Source organism: Argentina silus (genome assembly GCF_951799395.1).
Source record: "Argentina silus genome assembly, chromosome: 22".
Lineage (NCBI taxonomy): Eukaryota > Metazoa > Chordata > Actinopteri > Argentiniformes > Argentinidae > Argentina > Argentina silus.
In genome coordinates, this window is record NC_139676.1 from 3,643,426 (window position 1) to 3,668,016 (window position 24,591).

The 24,591-nt window shown below is 43.4% G+C and overlaps 3 protein-coding genes across 3 annotated transcripts; 1 reads left to right on the forward strand and 2 right to left on the reverse strand.

Moving 5' to 3' along the window:
• Window positions 1–9,091, reverse strand: LOC310821903 (cytochrome P450 3A27-like). The gene is made up of 13 exons (XM_083694178.1): window positions 9,002–9,091; window positions 8,570–8,663; window positions 8,248–8,300; window positions 7,721–7,820; window positions 7,480–7,593; window positions 6,775–6,863; window positions 6,502–6,650; window positions 2,968–3,095; window positions 2,793–2,868; window positions 2,420–2,580; window positions 2,003–2,229; window positions 1,649–1,811; window positions 1–548 (listed from the first exon to the last, which is right to left on the reverse strand). Exons 1-13 carry the CDS (start codon window positions 9,070–9,072, stop codon window positions 414–416), a joined length of 1,560 nt encoding a protein of 519 aa, XP_083550304.1. The 5' UTR covers window positions 9,073–9,091; the 3' UTR covers window positions 1–413.
• A 2,256-nt stretch (window positions 9,092–11,347) lies between these two features.
• LOC310821904 (cytochrome P450 3A27-like) lies at window positions 11,348–16,720 on the forward strand. The gene is made up of 13 exons (XM_083694179.1): window positions 11,348–11,452; window positions 11,800–11,893; window positions 12,010–12,062; window positions 12,212–12,311; window positions 12,705–12,818; window positions 13,101–13,189; window positions 13,692–13,834; window positions 14,040–14,167; window positions 14,588–14,663; window positions 15,069–15,229; window positions 15,471–15,697; window positions 15,903–16,065; window positions 16,464–16,720. The coding sequence occupies exons 1-13, from the start codon at window positions 11,382–11,384 to the stop codon at window positions 16,590–16,592; spliced, it is 1,548 nt and encodes a 515-aa protein (XP_083550305.1). The 5' UTR covers window positions 11,348–11,381; the 3' UTR covers window positions 16,593–16,720.
• Window positions 16,721–18,899: 2,179 nt separating this feature from the next.
• On the reverse strand, window positions 18,900–21,214 carry gpank1 (G patch domain and ankyrin repeats 1). Its single transcript, XM_083694180.1, has 3 exons — window positions 21,011–21,214; window positions 20,071–20,775; window positions 18,900–19,714 (listed from the first exon to the last, which is right to left on the reverse strand). Exons 2-3 carry the CDS (start codon window positions 20,682–20,684, stop codon window positions 19,258–19,260), a joined length of 1,071 nt encoding a protein of 356 aa, XP_083550306.1. The 5' UTR covers window positions 20,685–20,775; window positions 21,011–21,214; the 3' UTR covers window positions 18,900–19,257.
• Between the last annotated feature and the right edge of the window lie 3,377 nt (window positions 21,215–24,591).

Genomic DNA, 24,591 nt, shown 5'->3' on the forward strand with positions numbered 1-24,591 from the left:
TGAACATACAAACCACCATCACATTGGTACTGCTAGGAAATGGCGAAAGAGTATAACAACTAACTTTTGCTTTATATAACATCTAAAATCTTATCTTTTATAGTGAGAGAATGATAACTTTGACTATCAATTAAAGTAGAGTTGACATGATAGTAGATGACAGATTCCCATAGGCTATGCTATAATACCCAATACATTGGTATTGGTACATTTACAAAATTGTATTTACATTTGAGTTGTTTTTTATGAGTGTATATGATTATTAAAGGGACTGACTACCAGACTAGTAGTACAACAACACCATCTCTCTACAAACACTATGTCATAATCTGGATGTCCAGTAATAGACAGTCAGATACAATGTGACATGAGAGCAGCAGCAGCAGTAGCAGTAGAAGCAGGGCAGGTCCTGATCACTGGCTCTCTGCTTTGAGCGAGTTGATGTTGGACTCCTGGCAGGCGGCTGATGGAGTTGAGCGGGGCACCATCTTGAGTTGAATGGGCCGCTTGGGCATCAGAAGACCTTGGTTGTCCAACTGAAAGGGGATCTGGTGAGAGTTGACACACAGTTAGAGTAGGAAGGAACAAGTTAAACAGATTTCAGCACAACACTATGAATGTTACCTAGTACTGTGTAATTGTGACCTTCCGGTAAAATTGCACGATAAATTCAAATAAACTCAAACTCCTTTATATCCTCTCTTGGGTCTACATACATTCCAATGGCCCTAGAGTCTTGAGGGAGTTCAGCAGAAAAAACATAGCTTTGTTTAAAATTACATACTTCCATATCATTTAGTAGGTAGCCTATAATGAGGATGAGTGTATTTAAAATGCAATCTGGGAAATGAAATGGGAAGTGCAGCATTGTAGTATGTAGTACTACAAACATGGCCAATGTACCTGCCCTTTTAACATTGTACCTGCAGCACTACTGTGATGTTGTGTACTGTGTCTATGCAACATTTCCATTATACTCTTATTTGGCAATAAAGCCTTTGAACTACATTCCATAGTTTTCAAAAAGTGATGAGCGAAAAGTGAACTCCTGGCAGGTTATTCTCCAATCTCAGCTGGTGTTGTCATTATGTATTAGTCTTACCCTAACCGTAACTCTACAGATCTGGGATCAGATTAGCCAATCCCCCAATCCTAACCTTAACCATGAGTGTTATCAGTGACTTTGAGAAGGAATGCTAGATCAATTACATGTTATGCAGGATAAAGAGTATCATCATGGATTTATTTATCATATCTGTCTCTCTTGATCTGTCTCTCCTAAAGTGAAGTATAAACTCATGAAGCTATCTCTATAAATATTACAAACAGGTACACACTGTCTCTTTGATGTGACTGCAAAAAAATATATAGAAGATGCTACACAAATTTGTTGATCACTTTTAAAAGCAGAAAATTTGAACAATGAAATAACACAGTATATGTGATGGACGGGGATTCAAACTCGGGTCTAACATGTGAAAGCGTCTACCATTGAGCCAAGAAGACATCCTCAAGGTCTGAGGGCGTCACTTTTATGTCTTAGGCTTCCTCATCACATGACCTCACCTCCGCTACATATATAAAAACGCAACAAAGTCATTGGTACAAAAAATAACATTATAATCATTCTATTATTATTTTATCTCACCTCTGTCTCTTTGCAGACAGTGAAGTTAAACTTCTGTAGAATCTCCACCATCGCCAGTTTCATCAGCACCAGAGCGAATCGCATCCCAATACAGTTCCGTGGGCCCGCCCCGAATGGCATGTAGGTGTACGGGTCAATGTTGTCCTTGTTCTCCTTACTGAACCTGCACACAGAGAGGAGGAGGAGGAGGGGGAAAAGAACATAGAAATGACATCAAAGTATTATGATAGTAATACATTGTTGATGAAACCTGCTTGTGTATGGTTGCGTCGTACAAAGGTGTGTTTTAGGGTTGTTGTGGAACACTGCTGTTGTTGTTGCGGTTGGTGTTGTGGTTCAGATGCGGTCCACTACCTCTCTGGTTTGAACTCCTCAGGGTCTTCCCACAGGCTGGGATCGTAGTGCAAGGTCCAGGTGGGTATCATGACAACCATATCCTTGGGGATCGTAATGCCTTTGATCTCTATGGTTCTCTTTGCGACCCTTTCAAGTCGCGGGGCGATGGGGTACAACCTGAGAGACTCGTTGATCACGCTGTCCAGATAGTCCATCTGCATCAGAGCCTCGTACTGGACAGGAGCCTTCACGGGGATGTTACACTCACATTAGCACACTGCAAAATACTTTTAATACTACTACTGTTAATAGTAATAGATAGGAGTGTGCTGTGCACAGAGGTTACACACACACACCAGTACCCTTCAAAATACTGTGTCACCATCATACTTCCTGTATCATATAATTATGAATAGGAGTCTGCAGAGGGGTTACCTTGTTGGGGAACACTGTGTCTATCTCCTCCTGCAACTTGGTCATGATGTGAGGGTTGGTGGCCAGATTGTAGGCCAGGAAGGTCAGGGAGCTACTGGTGGTCTCATAGCCAGCAAAGATGAATATCATTGCCTGGGACAAGATCTCATGATCACTCAATCCTATGAAGAGATGGAGAGAGGGGAAAAAAGACAGGAAGGAGAGAAGGTAAGAGATTGGGGGGGTGGGGTAGGAAGGTGAGAGAAAGGGATGGAGAGAGTCCCATACAAATACAACATGTCCACAGTGTGGTTGTAGGTATGGATGTGTATTTGAGGCAAGTGTATAGTATGTGTGTGTTTGACGCAGGTGTGCGTGTGTTTGAGGAAGGCACCTTTACTCTGATCCTCTCCCTTTGAGTTGTTGCCTTTCTGGGAGTCCATCATCAGCTGCAGGAAATCCACCCGACCCTGGAAGCAGCCAGACGTCAGATCAAATCACATGAGAACCACCAGATCCCATTTTACACTGGATGAAGATCTAAAATTTGGCCAATTCTATCTACACACCTTCAAGGTGCTAGCCTCGCGATTAGATTTGATCTTCTGAAGGGAAGCGTAGAAGAAATCTGTGACCGAGGCAGGGAAGAAGGACATCTCCATCTTCTCCATCACAGGACCCATGAAAGGGAAGAATGCTGGATGGACAGGGAATGACACGGTTACAAACAGGAACCAGGAAATACAAACAGAAACAGGAAATACCACGATAAGTGACTCCAATCCTACCCAATGCACAGAAATAACTCCTAGGCCCTATCCCCAGATACTATGTCCAATCCACTCAGATCTACATGTGTCTAGCATTTTGGGACTAGGGGTTGGTTCTGGGCAGGGCCAGACCATTGGCAGTGTGGTTTCTGTCAGACTAATCCATTTGGGATTGAGTGAGTGGTGAAGCCTGTTCTCCAGTCTGAGTAAATTCGTTTAATCTTGTTCTAATCAAAGTGCTGTTGAGTTGCTTGTTTTACTGTGGCTATACTGCCTTAAGCCTGTTCTCCAGTGTGAGGAAGTTAGCTGAATCTTGTTCTAATCAAAGTGCTGTTGAGTTGTTTGTTTTGTTGTGGCTGACCTGCCTTAAGCTCTGATAAGTAGTTTCTATTGAAAGCCATCTGTTTGAAGTCAATAGCTGTGAAGTGCTGTCAATCTCCAGTGGGAGGGCCTAAACACTATCCTGCCAGGTATTTAACTCCTTCTCACCCTGGACCAGGACTAATACATTTGGGATTGAGTGGTGAAACCTGTCTGGTCGTCATCTGATCCTCAGGTGGGAGGGGTTGCTACCCTGCTAGTCATCAGCAATCACAGAATCTGCATTTAGATTGTGACGATCACAGAGCAACAGCCTCTGCGACAGCCTCCTGACTCCAGACTCCTGACTCCAGACACAGACGAAGGAGTCTATCTGTGGAGTCCATCAAGGAAGGCCTGAGAGGAAGCATACTACTACGTATTTTTATTCTATTTTGATAATTTCGTCATTACCCTTAGTGTATTGAGCCTACCTATATCCTACTTTTCCCACTAACCCTCTCCATCTATACCGGCAAAAAATCACAATGTGCTTTCTCCCCATCCCTGTTATTTCATCCATCAGGAGGACACATCGACGGTACACCTTCACCCACAACCCTTCCAATCTAATCTTCCCACCATGCTCAACTGACCACGACCTCACTGTAAGGGGAAGACTTTGGAAGTGCCAGTCTGCGGTCCGGAAAGCAGAGGCTATCTCAGCCTATGCCTGCTTCATGTCTCTCCACTTCCTTGCTCTCACAGAGATATGGATTACACCGGATAACACAGCGACTCCGGCAGCCCTCTCTGATGCCTACTCCTTTACTCATTCCCCTAGACTCTTTGGTCGAGGAGGAGGAACAAGACTCCTCATCTCGCCTAAGTGGTCACATAATGTCCTTCCCCTGTCACACCTGTCCATTTCCACCTTTGAATTCCATGCTGTTTCTATCACCTCCCCTGTCAAACTTCACATTGTTGTTATCTATCGTCCTCCAGGTCAGCTTGGCCACTTCTTAGATGAGATGGATGTCCTTCTCAGCTTCTTCCCTGAGGACGGCACACCGCTCACAATACTGGGTGACTTCAACATCCAGTCGGAGAAGCTTCACTTGTCTGGAGCACTTGACCTTCTCTCCTTCTTCGGCCTGACCCTGTCCCACTCTCCTCCCACTCATAAGGCGGGCAATCAGCTCGACCTTGTCTTCACAAGATCCTCCCATACCTCAAACCTCACTGTTACCCCTCTTCCGGTTTCTGATCATCATTTCGTATCCTTCTTCCTCCCTCTCAAATACTCACCCTCCCAGTCAGTCTCTACCCACACTGTATCCTCTCGTCGCAACCTGCGCACCCTCTCACTCACCGCTCTTCCTCTGTCTTATCCGCCCTACCCTCTGTTGAAATCTTCTCTCTTCTTTCCACTAATGCAGCTTCCTCCACCCTCCTGTCCTCTCTCTCCTCATCCTTCGACTCTCTCTGTCCACAGATCTCAAGGCCGGCACCATCCACTCCTCGCACTCCCTGGCTGTCTGAAACCCTGCAAGCTTGTAGAATAGGGCTCTGGGCAGCTGAGAGGAAATGGAGAAAATCTGGCCTTCCTGATGATCTAGACCCTTATCTCTCTCTCCTCCTCAACTACACCTCATCTGCATCAGCCGCTAAAGCTTTATACTACCGTTCCAAAATTCAATCCTCTGTCTCTAACCCAAGGAAACTGTTCTCCACATTTTCACTCCTCAACCCTCCTCCTCCCCCTCCTCCCTCCTCTCTGTCTGCCGATGACTTTGTCACCTACTTTGAAAAGGTTGATGACATTAGCAGCTCCTTCCCTCTACCTCTCACCAACAATGCTACCTTTCCTCCCAAACCCACTGTGCAACACCCAGTCTCTGGTTTATCAGATTTCTCCCCCCTCTCCCCTGATGATGTTCTAAAACTGGTCACATCCAAGCGGGCAACTACCTGCCCCCTCGATCCTATCCCCTCCCCCCTTCTCCAGTCCATCTTCAAAGACCTCCTTCCGTTCCTTACCACTTTAATCAATTCCTCTCTATCCACAGGATCTGTCCCAGCTGCCTTCAAGACAGCCAGAGTCAAGCGTCTTCTCAAGAAACCAACTCTTGACCCGTCTGCTGTGGGAAAGCCTGCCCTCTCCAAGACTTCTCCATCACAGTAGAGAACTCTACTATGACCTCCTCTCATACAGCCAAGAACCTTGGGGTGATCCTTGACAACCACTTATCCTGTGTGGCGAACATCACAGCAACAGCACGCTCCTGTAGATTCTTCCTCTACAACATCAGAAGGATACGCCCATTCCTGACCAGAGAAGCAGCACAACCTTTGGTTGCAACTCGCATAAGATTCAAGACCTTGGTGCTCGCCTACCGGGCAGGAAAGGGAACAGCCCCTCCCTACTTGCAAGCAATGGTTAGCCCCCAAACCCCTGCACGATCACTCTGCTCTTCCACCTCGGCCTTAGCACCGCCGCCTCTACGTGGATGCAGCGGCCGCGCCACTCGGTCACGGCTTTTCACTGTCCTGGTGCCCCGCTGGTGGAATGAGCTTCCCACCACTGTCAGGACTGCAGAGACACTACCGATCTTCCGCCGTAGATGAAAACCCACCTCTTCAGGCTACATCTTAACAGTCCTTCCTAAAGACCTCTTCACCCCCACTACCCCCCCTGTACTAACCCTAACCCTTGAGACCTCTTCACCCCTACTTCCCCCCTGCACACGTTCTCTCCTGTTAATAAATAATTAAAAAAAATAAAAATGATAGATATATATATATGCCTTCTGGCATTACGACTGCCAATGGCCCATGTTGTGAGCATTGATTACTTTGTCTTATGATGACTGTTGGATAGATGACTCACTTGTATTTGTTCTAAGTCGCTTTGGATAAAGGCATCTGCTAAATGCCATAAATGTAAAATGTAAATCTAATCAATGAAATCGATAGCTTCATTTATTAAGCACTAAATACATTTGACTCAAAGCTATATGGGGGCAGTTGTACCGATTATGAGGAACAGCGGGTTGAATAAGTCAAACTTGAGCATTTTCTTGATGTTGGTCACAAACGGGTCGGAGGGGTTGTGGAGGGAGTCGATGTCAACACTGAATGCAGTGCTGACGACCACATCCATACTGTACGGTCCAAAGAATCTGGAAAACAACCACACAATCTCTGACCACCAGAACCACAACCACAAAATGAAAGGGGTAGTTCACTAAAAATTATCTCATCTTTAGAGAAAGAGCGGTTGTGGACTCAGAGAGAAATACTCACTCCTTTAGCTCAATGGGCTCATCTTTATCTGACTTCTTCTTCATACTGCTGACCAGGTTACCAGAGTGCTGCTTCATGATCCCGAACATCTGTGGTGGGAAAGATTCATATCATGTTTGAAACATGGATTAATATAAAGTTTATATAGCCTGAGAATATGGATTTATACAGGATACATTATTTATTGATACTGTAGTCTAGGAATAAGTGACTCCAAATATGAAACATTATTCTATATTCTATACAAGGAAATTTGTTTTGGACAATGCAATGGAGTTGTTAGTCATTAATGTACTGTGTTGTTGAAATGTATGAAGTTTACGTTAAATTGAAGTTCAGGCAGGACACTAAGTTAAATGGCGCAGCTGTACGTCAGGTGATGGACAGCTGATCTCCACCACTCCACCATGGTTAAACAGCGTTACACCACTGGCTATGAGAGTTATACTTATGGGTCGTTCCAGCCACCGCCCCAGCCTCCACCCACTCGGTCGCTCTGTATTTAACCTACCTACAGGGGGGGTTGAGGAGTTATGGGCTCCCTGCCTAATATTATTGTATTTTATGTTGTTAAACTTCAGGCTGGGAGCTTTACGGAGCAGAGCCATCCAATTATGCCAAACCTAATGTACTACCATTTAATTAAACTATATGAAACCGACAAACAGAGCGAATAAAAGAAGGAGGGGAGAGATGGAGCTGTACTTCTTTGAGCCGTCCACTGGTGAAGGAGGGAGACAGGATACTGCGGATCCGTCTCCATGTATCGTCCTCGGCGATACTCACTCCGTCAAACAGAGGCCCGTTGAGACGGAAATTCTAGAATAGCAATAATGGTAAAATTATGGTAAAAACCTAATAATGCTATAATAACATGATATTATCAATTTACGAAGCCTTTATGTTTTTTTCCCCATACAACAATGACTTAAAGTTAGCGTATTACCCTCCTGTTAGTGAAAAGGGAGTAGCATTCCTTGATGAGGATGGTTTTGATCATGGCTGTGTCCCTGATACACAGGACAGGCTGACGACCATCATAGATGCTAGAGACCAGCAAAAACAAAAATAGTTGGATAGATAGATAGATAGATAGATAGATAGATAGATAGATAGATAGATAGATAGATAGATACAGATACAGTAGACAGAGAGACAGACACAGACCTATCAGAGAACCATACTCTTAGAAAAAAAGGTGCTATCCCCGTAGGAGAACCCTTTGAAGAAACCTTTTAGGTTCCGTGTAGAACCTATTTAGGTTCCATGTTGAACCCTTTTAGGTTCCTTTTCCACAGAAGGTTATAAATGGAACCCATAAGAGTTCTTCACAGGGTTCTCCAACAGGGGGAACCAAAGAATCCTTTTGGAACCCTTTTTTCTAAAAGCGTAAACTGTAGACCAGGAGAGATACGTATACCCATAGTAACTCAAACCCTAACCCAATAACAAGGATCAGTTCAGCAGACTCACCCCCACAGGTTCCCATACTTCTGGAAGCACTCTGTGTCAAAAACGTGCATACCCTGAGAACCCCAAAAAAAAACAGATGTTCATGAATGCTTGTTGCTGTGAACTTGATCTGTGGCGAGTCTATGAATGAGTCGAACTAGCTTCAACCTAAAAATGACAAGTGTGCAGGATTTAATGGCCACTCACCAGATTACATTTTTTTTCTTTCTTTTTTTCTTTAAAGTTCAAGTTCAAAAGCTTTATTGCCTTTTTTCATAAAAAAAACCCAACAACTGTGGATACATCTACAAGGTAATGGTTTATGGGCTTAATCTTTACAAACCTTCTTATACTCCATCAACGTCCCGAAGAAAGGGATGGGTTTGGGACCAGGGATGCCCATTTTTTTGAATATTCCATATGGCCAGTACCCATACCTGTCCACAACAAATGCTGTCAACAATAATAATCCACAATCTGACTTCTGAAATTGTTACGAGAACTAACAGTTTGCAACAAAAGCAAAACAATCAGGTCGTAGGTATCATTTAAACTGTTAGATAATAGTAATTGATAATAATAAAAAACTGTTAATGAAAACAGAAAACTGATTAAAGAGTTCATACTTGCTGAATATGTTTAAATATCAGACATTACACACACACACACACACACACACACACACACACACACACACACACACACACACACACACACACACACACACACACAAACACACAACTAACTAAAGATATTGTTGATTAAAACTCCTTACACTACGATTAGGGTGATGAGTAAGGCAAGGAGAGTCCATGTCTCGGTGGAGAAGTACTGAAGGTAACCCATCTTTGATCTGGTTCAGTCGCCTCTGAGCACGCTTGGACTTGTCTGCTGAAGGGATTATTTTATCCCGGCCTGAATGTGGTCATGTGACACAAACAGGTGAAACAGTAAGTGAGAGGTGAAGATGATGAAGGCAAGGCTAGTGAATGATTGAAAGGATCCCTGTGCAGTGCCTCGGTGCCTCGGGTGCCTCTGGTTTAAAGTGGGTGAAACAAACCAGCTTTAAATCAAACAAATAACAATCACAGTAAAATAGATGAGAAGCCTTGAGTGGAATGAAATGTAAATGGAAGACCGTTCCCGCCACCAAAAATTACATCTGACAAATTACATCTGATAATAAATGTTTTACATTATATGGGTATTTATGTTTATAAGGCAAGGTTGAAGATAACAAGATGGTCATGTACATAAGGTGTGTACCTTATGTACATGACCATCTTGTTATCTTCAACCTTGCCTTATAAACATAAATTTATATTGCAGAGTCACTGCAGAGTCACTACCAATCTTCCACCGTAGATTGAAGACCCATCTCTTCAGGGTACATCTTAACGGTCCCTCCTAAAGATCTCTTCACACCCACTACCCCCTGTACAAGTTAACCTAACCCTAACCCTAACCCTAACCCTGTTAATAATAAATAAATAAAAAATCCTTCTTCTAGCATTGTGACTGCCTATGGCCCCTGGTCTGAGCATTGATTACTTTTTTCTTATGATGACTGATGTATAGATGATTCACTTACTTTAGACAAATGTACTTGCTGTGCACGCACAGGATAAGTGGTTGTCAAGGATCACCCCAAGACTCTTGGCTGTCTGGGAGGAGGTCACAGTGGAGTTCTCTACTATGATGGAAAAGTCTGGGAGAGGGCAGGCTTTCCCAGGGAGGAAGAGCAGTCTTATTAAGGTTGAGTTTGAGGTGGTGGGCTGACATCCAAGCAGAAATGTCTGCAAGATACGCAGAGACACGCGTCGCCACCTATGAGTCAGAGGGGGGGAAAGAGAGAAAGAGTTGAGAGTCATCTGCGTATCAGTGGTAGGAGAAACCATGTGAGGAAATTACAGAGCCAAGAGATTTGGTATAAAGGGAGAACAGTAAGGGCCTGAGGACGGAGCCCTGGGGGACCCCATGGCTCAGGGTAAGAGCGATCGGCCAAGTAGGATGCAAACCAGGACAGTGCAGAGCCAGAGATGCCCAGTTCAGAGAGGGTGGAGAGAAGGATCTGGTGGTTTACTGTGTCGAAGGCAGCAGACAGGTCCAGAAGAACAGAGGAGAGGGAGAAAGCTTGAGCAGAGTGGAGGGACTCCATGACAGCAAAGAGAGCAGTCTCAGTAGAGTGCCCAGCCTTAAAGCCGGATTGGTGAGGGTCAAGGAGGTTATTCTGATAACTGATCAGGAACTGGTAACTGATGGAGGAAGGAAAATAGAACAAATCTACCCATTGGAATGGGAACAGGAGGCACCTACTAACCTCCTAGTCGGCGTAGTAGGTTAGAAGGTAGGTCAGGACATTTGATTGGTTATTGTCAATTGGTGATTGACAGGTTATTGATTGGTTATTGATTTCCTCTCCTAGATGAGGGGACTTGCGATACGCACGCTGGCAGATGGGGGAAGATGTGTTGGTGCAAATCTGATTTTTGGCTACGGTAGTTCTACCTAGGTCTGAGGGAGTGGCACAAAACACATCATGGTTATCTGACAAGAGCTGAGTCACTTTTGGCATCTGTTGCTGGGTGGGGTTGTCTTTGTTGATATGCACATTAGGCAAGCAGGAGCAGGCGCTGGGCCCTTAGTGTGCACAGGTCACCGGTGAGGTTACAGACAGCGTAGACAGCTACACCTGACAGCTCTGCTGCACCTCAATGTCCTGGTGAGTAGGTTTGAGGAGGAGGATCAGAGTTCATGAGAGTCCATGTTCTACTGTCGAAAAGCTGCGGGCGATATTACAACAGTTTGGCATCAACTCCACATTATCTATCAATAACATCCTTATGTAACCATAACAGAGTCTGCCCTTGAACTTTAGTACACATTCCTCAATGTCTAATGTGGCAAAGGTTGAGAAAGTCCCAACCTAGCAATGCGTCCTGCTTGGAGTTGCATACCACATACACGTCTACAGTAATGATTTCTGAGCCTAGTGTCAAGGAAAAAGGTTCAGGAACAAATAAGAGGAAATATTGTGATCCCATCACGTTCCATTCATCTCTTAACACGCGCTTTTATTTCGAAGCCACGAAAAAGGCGAAAAACCGGAAAGGGCGATTTCTGGAGAGGTGGTGACCGATCGGAGCGGATTGAAAATGGGTTACCTTCCTTTTTTTTCTGCGGAGACATGGACTCTTCTGGCGATACTCATCTCCTTGCTAGTGGTGTAAGAGGTTTTAAACAGCAATATCATTGGACTATTTTATATGTGTGCGTGCGTCAGTGTATCGTATCAGTCCGTGTATCGTATCAATAGGCTGTGGTGACCGTTCTTTGAATTTTGAGGAGTGGATAGATTATAACGTATAAAAAATATGGCAAAACCTCCACCAGAGGATAAAAGTGGAGACACTACCATCCTCCTTCCATCTATCCACTCCTTTCGGATCAGCATAAGTGTCCACGGTCAAGGAGCTGGGGAATGTTTATGGACAGGAGCATACCTTTCCAGGAGTGTGTATCTTATCCTGCTGCTTCATTTCACATGATATTCTTTTTTTCCTCTGGGAGCAGGTATGGATACATGCCATATGGAGTATTTGAGAAACTGGGCATCCCTGGTCCCAAGCCCAGTCTTTTTTGGGGGACTATCTTGAAGCATGACACTGTGAGTAACAGGCAAATATGACCTTTTCTGTGTACAATGTAAACTCGTAAAGTTGTGCATTTTATAGCTTCCCTGCTGTCCATTTGTTTTATCTAAAGACACATCTTTGTTCGCAGGTGTACTATGTGGCTGACTGGAAGTGTTCCAGGGAGTTTGGCAAGATGTGGGGGTTAGTTTGCAAAAAAGGATGCTAGTATGAGATGTGTGTGTGTGTGTGTGTGTGTGTGTGTGTGTGTGTGTGTGTGTGTGTGTGTGTGTGTGTGTGTGTGTGTGTGTGTGTGTGTGTTCGTTCTAACATTGAGTTCTGGTCTTCCTCAGACTGTATGAGTTGAGGCAGCCCATGTTAGCTATCATGGACCCTGGTATGATCAAAACCATCCTGGTCAAGGAGTGCTACTCTCACTTCACCAACCACAGAGTAAGAAGAACCCTACTCTTTATTTAAATTACCCCTACTAGTTATCCATTATTGGGCCCAGAGTTTCCCCTTAATCCATGACAGAGTCAGGAAAAGCTTTGGGCCCTATGCAGTCATTAGAAAATCAGAAAACCAAGATCTGTGTCACGTTGATGATGATTTTACAACACAATGTTTTATTTGCCAATCAATCTTCAATCAACTGTCCCTGTGCACAGGGAGAACAGAGCTCTGGGCACAGGGTCAGCCATAGTAGGCACCCCTGAAGCAGTTAGGGGTTAAGTGCCTTGCTCAAGGGCACAGCGGCAGTGGTAGGCACCTTAGGCACCGATGATGATGATGATGGGCAAGGCCAATGTTAGAGTTGACATCGTGAGATGTTCCTTTCTTTAGAACTTCAGCCTGAGCGGCGAGCTGTACGACGCCATCAACTTCGCCGAGGATGAGGACTGGAGACGCATCCGCACGGTGCTCTCTCCCTCATTCACCAGTGGACGTATCAAAGAGGTACAAACACCTCTATACCTCTTTTATTCATTCTGTTCATTCCTGTCCACCTCTTTTATTCGCTCTGTTCATTCCTTTTGACATCTCACTTGCACAAACAGTATGACCAATCGAAAAAGAAACATTGAAATAAGTTTACAGATAGACTGTTTGTTGATAGAGTGAGTAACCACATAATGTTTCATATGTGAAGTCAAACACATGCAAGTATCCATAATTTCAACAAAACATGATATGAATCATGATATCCAACATATATGTTATAAATCCTTTCCGTAACAGATGTTTGAGATCATGAAGGATCATTCCAGTAAGTTAGCAGACAGCCTGCGGACCAAGGCAGACAATGAAGAGGTTATCGAGCCCAAGAAGTGAGTAGTTATCTCTGATACCAGGCAGGTTCCACTAATACATGTACCTGTCACATGGTGCCACATAGTACATACTGTATATTGTTTTGCATGTATTTAAGCTACTTATACTTTAAATATTGTTATTGACTTAGCACCTTACCTTATTGTTTATTGTTGTTATTTGTGTTTTCACTTCTGTGAGACTTGCAAAGCAAACATTTCCTTGTATAGTTAACAACCCGTGTCATGTGCATATGACCAATAAACTTTGATTTGATTTGATTCAAGGTGTGTTAGGTAGATGCCTATAAAGCCCAGAGTTAGTCTCAGACAGTGATCACAAGTTGTATTCAGGGCTGAGGTTTCTGTATGAGGATGTCTCCATACAACTTCTAAATTCAAATGAATTGATGCTTGGATTTATATAGTGCCTTTCCTCCTTACAAAGGTGCTCAAAGCACTTTTTTCCTGGCCATGTTGTGAATATGGTTGTGGTCAAGGTTGTGTGGTTGTGTTCCAGGTTCTTTGGATCGTACAGTATGGATGTGATCGTCAGTACTTCCTTCAGCATCGACATCGACTCCCTCCACAACCCCAACGACCCGTTTGTCCTCTACGCCAAGGACCTTTTCAAGATAAATATCTTTCTCTTCCTATTCCTTGGTAAATATCTTGTTAACCATCTTTGTTTTTATATTAAATGCATGTAAATGTTGTTGAACCCTGCTTGAACGCTTCCATAACAGTTTTATCCATGAACGGTATCATGGTAAAAAAAAAAAAAAAATCTAAAGACATTAGAGAGGAATCCTGGTGAAAACAAAGGAGTGCTCAAGAATAGAATGAGATGTTATCTCCCCTCACTCAGGCACTTTCCCTGCCCTGAGCCCACTGTTGAAAATATTGGGCTTCAGGATGTTCCCCAAGGAAATTACAGACTTCTTCCACGCTGCGCTCGAGAAGATCAAGTCTGGCCGCCAGGCTGGCACACAGAAGGTGTTGTGACTAAATGTACTGAAATGAAAACATCAAACATCCATATACCATACGGGCCAGCTTCCTGGACACAGACTAAGCCTAACCTAGGTCTTCAATGGAGATTTTTAATATAATAATAATATATGTCATTTAGCTGACGCTTTTATTCAAAGAGACTTACATTGCAGTGAGTGCATACATTTTTCAGTATATATGATCGCAGTGGGAATCGAACCCACAACCTAAGCATTGTTAGCGCCATGCTCTAGCAACTGAGCCACAGAGGACCACCACTGAATTCCACTGAAAGTGTGATTTAGTCCAGGTTGAGGCTTAATCTGTGTCCAGGAAACCTCCTTACATGTTTCACAAGTGTCTCTTTGTCATATAATAAGACTTGTTCTCATGTGATTTGATCTGACATCTGGCTGCTTCCAGAGTCGGGTGGATTTCCTGCAGCTGATGATGGACTCCCAGAAAGGCAGCGGCTCAAAAGGAAAGGAGCAGAGTAAAGGTGCCTGCCTGAAACACACACACACACCCCTCTCCCAGCTGACACACCTGCCTCAACCACACACACATACCTGCTTTAAATGCATGTCTAGCCATCCGTACTAGCTAATGCGGTACATCTGGACAGCTTTTGAGAACTTTGAGAATGGGAAGAAACCAGGTTCGGAAGACGGATAACGATAGGCGGATTTCCTGGTGTGTATTTCCCTCCCCATCTGCCTATAGAAGACGCAAGACAATGAAGTCCCAGGCGGTATGCCGGGAACATATTCAGTGTGTAGGAGGACACACGGCTGGACTGCAAGGCTAGGGAAACGTAGTCTGGCCTATTGTAAAACGTCAACTCATCCCTTTCCTTTCCTCTCTTATCTTTCTCCCCACTAGCCATCTCCTGTTTTCTCTCTAGGGTTGAGTGATCATGAGATCTTGTCTCAGGCAATGATGTTCATCTTTGCTGGCTATGAGACCACCAGTAGCACTCTGTCCCTCCTGGCCTACAATCTGGCAACCAACCCTGACATCATGACCAAGTTGCAGGAGGAGATAGACACAGTGTTCCCCAACAAGGTAACCCCTCTGCAGACTCCTATTCATATTCATCTGATACAGGAAGTGTGACAATGGTGACACATGGAATGCAGATTTGTGTGTAACCTCGGTCAGTGTTTTGTGGACAGTACTTCTGGTGCTGATGTGGTTGCAAACCAATTGCAGACTCCTGGCCAGTACTATTAATTTGTAAACAGGAAGTACATAGATGATACACTATTTCACAGGGTGCTAATGTGAGTGTAACATCCCCGTGAAGGCTCCTGTCCAGTACGAGGCTCTGATGCAGATGGACTATCTGGACAGCGTGATCAACGAGTCTCTCAGGTTGTACCCCGTCGCCCCGCGACTTGAAAGGGTCGCAAAGAAAACCGTAGAGATCAAAGGTATCACGATCCCCAAGGGATCAATCGTCATGATTCCCATTTATGCCCTGCACCGTGACCCCGACCTGTGGCCTGACCCAGAGCAGTTCAAACCAGAGAGGTATACCGCATCACAACCACATGAACCGCACCATAACAACAATATCAATCGCACCTGCAACCATAAGAGCAGTGTTCCACAACAACCATAAAACACACTTCCTGCTAAACAACACACAGGGTCTTCTTCACGACAGGGTATCATGATCAAAACACAGGATTTTTTTAAAGTTGATTTTTTTTCCTCCACTCCTCTCTGTGTGCAGGTTCAGTAAGCAGAACAAGGAGAGCATCGACCCGTACACCTACATGCCGTTTGGGATGGGCCCACGGAACTGTATCGGGATGCGATTAGCTCTGGTGATGGTCAAGTTGGCTTTGGTGGAGGTCCTACAGAAGTTCAGCTTCGCCACCTGTGAGAGGACAGAGGTGAGACCCTCAGCTGGACCCACTATAAACAGGTTTTTCCGGGTTAAACCTTGTGGATACAGCACCATATTCAGGGTTTGGAACATCAGGTTTTTGGGCTCGACTTCTACTAGCCCGGGTGGTATTCTACTAGCGCACGGTCCAAAACATTAAAACAAAAATACACAGTGAGGAAAGAATTTACACCCATAGAGAGTCAAAAGCCAATACTGATTTACCAAGTCTAGTTTGACCTGTTGCTGTAAATAAAGGTATAAGACACCCCCATATATTGTCAAATGGTCTACCCCTACACTTGTGAACTGTGTTGAATACATATTACAGATTTAACCTTTAAAATGTTTTTTTTTCTTTTGTAATTGAAATCAAACTTTATTGAAACATGTCTCTTTCCGCAGATCCCATTCGAGTTTGACCCAGAAGGAATATTGAGCCCCAAACGACCAATCAAACTCCAGCTGCTGTCCCGTTCGAAGCCTGCCTGCCAGCAGTCCAGCAACAACCAGCTCAAAGCAGAGAGCCAGTGATGAGGACCTGCTGCAGGTCTCTGGGTTCTACTGCTACTGATATGCTGCTCTCATGTCACATTGTATCTGTCTGTCTAGTAGTGTCTTACTGCTCTGCATGCAGTTTGCATGTGACTTTCATATGATTTATTGAGTAATTGTACATTTCATATCATAATAATTGTAATGTGCTGATGTAGGCTACTGTATATCATAATTTGTTTCCCCATTGAAATATTGTTTTATGTAGCTACTTCTATGACTTGACACACTAACAAACTTCCCTACCATTTCTGATATACAGTGCCTTCGGAAAGTATTCAGACCCCTTCACTTTTTCCATATTTTGTTATAGACTCAAATTAAAATGGATTAAATCAAAAGAATTTGCCACACACAATACCTCAGAATGACAAAGCGAAAACAGGTTTTTATAAATTTCAGAAAACGTATTAAAATGTAAATACAGAAATACCTCATGTACATAAGTATTCAGACCCTTTGCTATGACACTCTTAAAATTAGCTAAAATGCAAAAATGTCATCAACAAATCACTCAATAAGTTGAATTGAGCACATCTTAATGCAAGGATAACAGTTCATGTCATTTTGGAATTAATATATTGGTTTTTATAGGGCCTCTGATTTGCATATGAATCAATTACACACTGTGTGGATAAGGTTGTCATTACAAACTGAGCAAATGGAGAGGAACAAAACTGCTCAGGAATGCGACCCTGAGGCCTGGGGAGACTTTCAAAAATCTACAAAGTTGAATGGTGGAGAGGAAAAAGCACAGTTGATGGGACATCATCTCAGTCACTCTACAAAATTGGTCTATAACCAAGTGGCCAAAAAGAATCCCTTAATGGAAAATAACAAGGTCTCATATCCATAAATGTGTTTGCAACAATGAATTCAAGTGATACAGCAAAGAAAGTGGCTGGAAATGTTTTTATTTGGTTTTACTATAAAGCATTAAGTTTAGTGCAAATCCAGCAATGCAGTTTCTGCACCATCTCTCGTGTGAAGAATAGTGGTAGCGGCATCAAGTTATGGGTATGTTCGGCAGGGACTGGGGAGTTTGTCACGATCAATAGAAAATTATGAAATTTGTTGAGTTGGCAGTGACATCCTAATCTACAGTGTGTAATTGATTCCTATGCAAATCAGAGACCCTATAAAATCAAAGATTTTAATTCCAAAATGACATGGAACTATTATCCTTGCATTAAGATGGACTCAATTCAACTTACTGAGTGATTTGTTGATGACATTTTTGCATTTTAGCTCATTTTAAGAGTGTCATAGCAAAGGGTCTGAATACTGTACATGAGGTATTTCTGTATTTACATTTGAATAAATTCACTGCAATTTAAAAAAAAATTGCATATATATAAATATTCTGGGATATTGTGTGTGGAGTGTGCAAATTATTTTAATTTAATCCATTTTAACACAGCAAAATGTGGAAAAAGGGGTCTGAATACTTTCCGAAGGCACTGTATATAGTACTGAGTGTTATACAACTGATAAAGAACAAATAATTAGAGAGCATAATAAAATAAGACCCGTAAAATCATATGGCCTTGTGGTGTTTTTGTGACTGTATTACTGCACTCTTCTGAAAAGATAACTGGGACAGGTAACAGATACAGTTTAGATGACAAACACATTTCCAAACAGACAGACAAAGCGTCCCCTCACCTTATTTATGCTTTAATTAAAAAAAGATATCAGAGGATTTATTAGTTAGCTGGCTAGCTTGATTACCTTTATCATATCAGCTCAGCTCTCCTGGAACATATTTGTTCCATAGTCCAGAGAGATCACACACAGCCACCCCTCCCCCAGTTGCCATGGCACATGAAGTCAGATGTTTTGCTGGACAGTGAACAGTGGGTGAGAGGTGACCTCAGGATGTTGAGTAATAGTATCCAGTAAATTTATTTCAGAAAGGCCGGCCAGCCCTGTAAGTACAGTGAAGTAGATAATATCAATGTCAAACTTCTACTAATGATGCATTGGGCTCTGACCAGACCTGACCCCTGAACTCTAACCTCTCCTTTAGAAATGTCTGAAAACAGCCTGTTGCCTCCCTCCCCCCGAGTGTTAGCAGGTCTGATAGAACCTGACTCACTGCCATTTGAGATGGCAATGCAATTCAAACAGGGAGGGTGAGTGAGGGTAATGGAAGTATGTTTAAACAGTGAGCTTAATGGCTCTATAAATACATCTTACATAACAAACACACACAATCTCTCTCTCTCTCATATTTCTCCTTCCCTCGGATTAATAACACCATTAAGTTAAACACACAAGTCACAGTAGATAGATAGTCAGTCCATTTAATAGAGGACATTTGTACAAATCTCTGTGAATACAAAACAGTGGCAGAGAGTGGATTAACCAGCCTGGAGGTAGAATGGGCTCTGTTTGTGTCCTCAAATGAATCCCCTGGTTCAAGAATGCTTCAAAGAAAATAGTTACAAATGTATAAAACTGTCTCTTACACAACTCCAGATGTATCCCTATCCCCTAGAGACAATTCATGTAGATCTCAGAGGAGTGGGAATAGCTCCATCTTGCCTTATAATAGGCTAGGTGGCATTTCCACCATATTGCTTACACCTATGCAGTCTGTTCAGATCTACACAAGTGCCTGGGGTTGATTGGTTGAAGTCTTTCAATGGTAAAATGAGTTGCGAAAGTCCATCTCCCAGGTCCTGTCCCTCGCCTCCTTCCTCCTGCTCTCCTCCTTCCTCATCCCTCCTTCGCGCATCACCCTCGCTCCCTCCCTCTCCTTAGGCGACTGCTTCACTGCCTGCAGGTCCTTTGGCTGAAAGTGGGTGACACGGGCGCGTTTCGGTGGGCCGTAGCCCAGTCCTCGCTGGTCCCTCTTTAGGACGGTGCGTACGGGCTGCTTGGGGCCCCCGCCCTCGGGTCCCAGCCCCCCCTCAGGGTTCCAGCCGCTGCGCAGCATCATCTGGTAGCCTGCGCTGGAGGGGGGCAGGCAGTAGTGGGTGGGCGGGGCGGGGCGGCGCAAGCTGAACTGGTGCAGGGTGGAGGAGAGGTGGGACTCCTGGCTGTCGCTGTAGTGGGAGCCACACACGGCGCACCACTGGGACTGGGCCGGGGCAGAACTGGAAGAGATGGAGGGTTGGGGTTGAGGGGGGAAGTACAGAGGGGAAAGGCACAGGGTTAGTATAGAAGGTTGCGGGGGAGAGGGGTGTGAACGGCAGAGGGGACAGGAAGGTATTGGAGGTATGAAGCGGAAGGGGCGGACGTTGGGAATAGGGATTGGGGAAAGAGGAGGAAGGGAGGGGAGGGGGTTTTGGGAGAGACAAAGGGGAAAAAAGGAGAGAAAACATTTCAATCTCTCAGACAGGGCACAGGGTACCTTCATCAGTTTGCAAACAAAGAATTCACAAGTCGCAATCCAATACATGGTCACTAGTCTGGCAAACGAGTACATTGCTGTCTATGGTCCATCACTTACCTGCGGTCGCGGTCCTGTGTCGGTCTCCCATGGCCCTCCAGCTCCTCTACCACTCCCCGGTGCCCAGCTCTTTGTGCCAGCTCCCTGGCATCCCTGCCCTGTGTGTCCACCACCCCAACCCATGCTGCCCCCCTCTGGAGCAGCAGCCTCACTGCAACCCGCTGGCCCTCCCAGCTGGCACACATTAACGCTGTCCAGAAGAAGTTATCTTGGAAGTTGATATCCACCCCCCTGTCCAGCAGCGCTCTCACCCCGGGAAGGTCTCCCTCCTGGGCACAGCGCAGCAACTTGAATCCATCTAGCTCCGTGGGTGTGTTAGCCACTGGCCTGTTCGCCTGGACGCGCTCTCGTCCTCCTTCCCCTCTTCCCCTTCCTCTCCCTCTGTGGTTCTCTCTCCTCCTCCTCCGCTCACCTCGTCTCTCTCTATCGCCCCTCCGCTCATCCCCCTCTCTCTTCTCCTTCTTCTCTTCATTCCTCTCTTCTACAAGGCTCTGGTAGAAGCGTTTGGCCTCTTCTCCGCTGAGGGCACTGTTGGGCGCTGGTCTCGAAGATTCTCGAGGCATCCAGCGGAGCTCCTCTTCTTTAGCTGGGGTGAAGTAGCCTAGCGCACTCATGGTGGGGAGCGGTGACGAGGACACCACAGCAACAACGACTCTGCCTTGGCTCGAACACAGGGAACTTACCTCGACACCATCAGGAATTGATCTGGATCAGGGAAAGGTTACATTTCACGACAATGGGTGATTCTCAGCACAATGTGTTCGAGTACATTTAGCCAAAACTATTCTTTAAAGAGGCGATTCGAAACTCAAGTTTGTTCGCTTGCAGACATCAACGGGGGTACTCTATTTTATTTATTTAAATGCCATTATATAACCAGTTAGGTCAATTGAGAACCAATTCTCAGTAGTAAATGGCCAGATAACTGTTGTATACTCACCAAACTAAAGCGAATCCCTAACAAAAATCCATGAGCTGTTATAGATGCTTACTTCGATCGTTCCCCTTCTCGAAGCTGTCAGTTTGACTCGAATGCCTTGATAGATGGCAGGCAGACTGATAATTATGAACTACTATGGTATGTTTTTTTGCTAAAATCTGTAAATATGACTGCACAGAGAACGTAAAAGCTTGTTTGGAATTGTAGTGTAGTTGTTGATAGAGCAACGCTCAGTCAACGACGCAAACAGCCGACACACCGAAAATGCATACATCACCACCTACTGGCGGGAGTTGGTGGCGCAGTGAAAGATTTTAGAACATGGCACAAGTCATGTCGTCAGTGCAACTCAAAAACTGGAGTGTCAGATAGTGTTCCCCTCTATTCATTGTTTTAAGAGGTGTTTAAGGTAAAACGTAATTGATTATTGCTGAACTTACATGTCACCTATGGATTCCAAGTGTTTTCATGCATTTTAAAGAATATTATTTATTTAATTCAGAACATTAATTGATGTTATCGCAAGTTGTCAATTTAACACCAAAATGAATCAAATGTTTGATTTGAATGATATAAGACGATTACAGATGCAACGAATAATGTGTCATCTGCAAACATCAGCAATGTTTTACAGATGAATACATGAAAAATATGCATATTTTGAATACATACAGACGATCTAAAGTGTATGGGAATATCGAAATCACTATTATTTACAATATTTACAAAAATGTCATGAACAAGGGTATGACACGATTGACAATCATTACTGAAGTTGAGTAATAGAACATAATATTCAAGGTATCCAGAACCTAATCGCTCTTCTCAGTCATCTCTTTGATTCATTACCTCATTTCATTAATTTTTTAAAGTTATTAACTATTCTCAAATAGTAATAAATATTTTTGTGTGGGTAACTCATTGTGCTGGCTTCATTGTGTAACGGTTGCTTTCATGAAAACATGTTCATGAAAACAAAGTTCTCCTCTTCAGATAGGTGAACTTAAGACTAAATTAATCAAAATTCTGGAGTGGTGCCTCCAGGTAACTACAGATACATTTGAATAATAGACAGAATAATTAATTGAGTAATTAAAATACTAACAGTCTGGATTATTGATAAGGTATAGTCACAACACATAAATATTAAATATATTAAATATTAAATACATAAATGAGAAAATACTTGTAGCCAAGGTTGCAGCAACAATAGGCCTAAACCACCAGAGACATAAACATCACAATATGCACCTAGTTTAAACAATTACTTTTGTATTACACACATTTTACATTTTATAACATACATGCTTCATTAATATGTTTTCATCATAGCTGACGGGTCTATCAATAGTAGTCTAAATTATTGGTATCAGACATTCCCAGTACCGATACAAGTAGAGTTATTTGAGAGAATTAGTTTGGTTTGTTTGTTAACTAGAAAACTAGAAAAGGATGTTCCTGAAGAAACTTTGTGGGCCAGCAAAGTCTTATTTTGGCAAGCTGTACTCGAATTTGCCTGAAATTCTATTCATTTCTATGGCCATTCGCTCTGAATGGGGACATTTAAAAATGTACTGACTCCAGTTAAATAACCTTCAGTTTTGATACGATTTAGACCTTTTAAACTTGAAGCCTTTTTAAGTTGTATGAATTAACATGGTTCCTATGATGTTTTAAAATGCATCTCCTCTTTCATCTTTTAAGCTTGATAAGTCAATCCAAGTTTAAAATGTGTACTGACTGACTACTAAGAACTTCTATACAGATTGCTGATACTATGTAGACTTGTTAAACATTAAGCACACTTACACTGTATCTATCCATCTATTTATCTATCCATCTATCGGACTATCTTGTCCAAACCATCTTGCTTTGTTGATTGATTCCGAATAAATCCTCCAATTATATCAGACCTGTTCTACTTCTAGAATTCAAACTCTCTAAAAACGTGTGTGAGTACACAGCGCCATCTGCTGTGTAAATGGATAAATTGCTTTTTCAGCATCCAGAGCCGTCTTTATAATAAAATCGGGTTATTTTGTAAACACTTGTGTGACTTGTGCAGCGTATGACATTTTATTAGAAATTCAAAGGTTGTCATTTCTAGCTCCATCAGCAAGTCGGAGCTAGAAAAATGATCGATTGGCCAAATTAGAAAAACGTCAATTGTGATTACCTCATAGTAACAAATGGTTTCACTAGCGTGACGTTTATATTTATATATTATCGTATTGACAGACGTGATGCTCATTTATGCAAAGATGCGATATGGATCAAGCTTCTAAAGCAAAACAGGTAGCCTACTTTTACCATCAAACTTGAATTTTGACATTATTTCAGTCATTCGACTCTTGACAATTGTGGTAGAATGGCTATGGTGTACTCCATGTTTCTGCTTACTGCAACTCTCAACTTTACTGTAACTCTCAAAGAAGAAGTGTTTGAAAGAGAAGTGTGCTTGTCAAGCCATCTTCATTGCTCTGTTGTAGATGGCAAGTTGTTCTCTAAGGCAGTGTTTTTCAACCTTTTTTGAGCCACGGCACATTTTTCACATTGGAAGAATCTTGCGGCACACCACCAACCAAAAATGTTACAAAATGACACTCTGTAGCCTGATACAGTATATATAATTACAATATTAGTCTCTAATGGCATCTCCATCCACAAAACGCACATTGGCCAAGAGCTGAGAATGTCCACTAATATCCGTAGACTCATCAAGTTGCAACGCAAATTTCCTACTGATGCGTATCTTTCCCAAAACATGACTTTCGATGTCTGTAGACATGTCATCAATACGCCTGGCAATTGTGTTATCTGAGAGCTGGACTTTAGCTATGTCCTTAACCGCGTCTCTGCCACAGAGTGGGACTTTTTTGATTTAGCTACGAGTTCAGCAACTAGGTAACTAGCTTTGAGGGCTTTCTCATTTACCTTTGTGGTTTTTCTCATAAAAGTTGCCTGTTTCTCTGTGATTTCACGCAGGCGAACAAAATAGTCCATCGGCTTGTTTTGAAGCGACGGGTGTTTCGTTTGGAGATGGCGTTTAAGCTTGCTTGGCACCATGGCGCTGTTGGACAGCTTCTCGCCACACACCAAGCATAATGGAGTCGGGGTCGTCTCATCCCCGGTGAAAGTAAATCCGAACGAAAGATAGCTTTCGCTGTATTGCCTCGAGCTCACCGTCTTTGCTTTCTTTTTACCACCACTCATACTAGGGCCTTCACCTGGGTCAGAATCTTGTCCAGGGCCCAGTTCGGAGTTTGCATTTTTCCATTTTAAAAACTTCTCCATCACTGTCAACCACGACCTGTCGCATGCGTCACTAATTCTCTTGTCTCTATGCAGGAAAGAGGCAATTAGCTACCTGCTGCCACCCGGACGAATATTACATTACTCTGCCAGTCACTATATTACAGCACAGACACTCGACAATGGCATATTATTTGCAGATAATAATTAATAAATGTTAATTAAAAAAAAGTGAAATTGGATAATTTCTCACGGCACACCCAACGATCTCTCACACTAGTGTGCCGCGGCACAGCGGTTGGGAAACGCTGGCCTAGGCTACTGGTAAT

Excerpts from the sequence above, each read along its gene's own strand:
- LOC310821903 (XM_083694178.1), bottom strand. The coding sequence starts at position 9,072 with ATGGGTTACCTTCAGTACTTCTCCACCGAGACATGGACTCTCCTTGCC. Across the intron at positions 8,664-9,001 it reads CTCATCACCCTAATCGTAGT|GTATGGGTACTGGCCATATG; the intron begins GTAAGGAGTTTT and ends TGTTGTGGACAG. Across the intron at positions 2,869-2,967 it reads GCGAGGCTAGCACCTTGAAG|GGTCGGGTGGATTTCCTGCA; the intron begins GTGTGTAGATAG and ends GGCTGCTTCCAG.
- LOC310821904 (XM_083694179.1), top strand. The coding sequence starts at position 11,382 with ATGGGTTACCTTCCTTTTTTTTCTGCGGAGACATGGACTCTTCTGGCG. Across the intron at positions 12,063-12,211 it reads GAGTTTGGCAAGATGTGGGG|ACTGTATGAGTTGAGGCAGC; the intron begins GTTAGTTTGCAA and ends GGTCTTCCTCAG. Across the intron at positions 14,664-15,068 it reads AGGAAAGGAGCAGAGTAAAG|GGTTGAGTGATCATGAGATC; the intron begins GTGCCTGCCTGA and ends TTTTCTCTCTAG.
- gpank1 (XM_083694180.1), bottom strand. The coding sequence starts at position 20,684 with ATGAGTGCGCTAGGCTACTTCACCCCAGCTAAAGAAGAGGAGCTCCGC. Across the intron at positions 19,715-20,070 it reads ACACAGGACCGCGACCGCAG|TTCTGCCCCGGCCCAGTCCC; the intron begins GTAAGTGATGGA and ends CATCTCTTCCAG.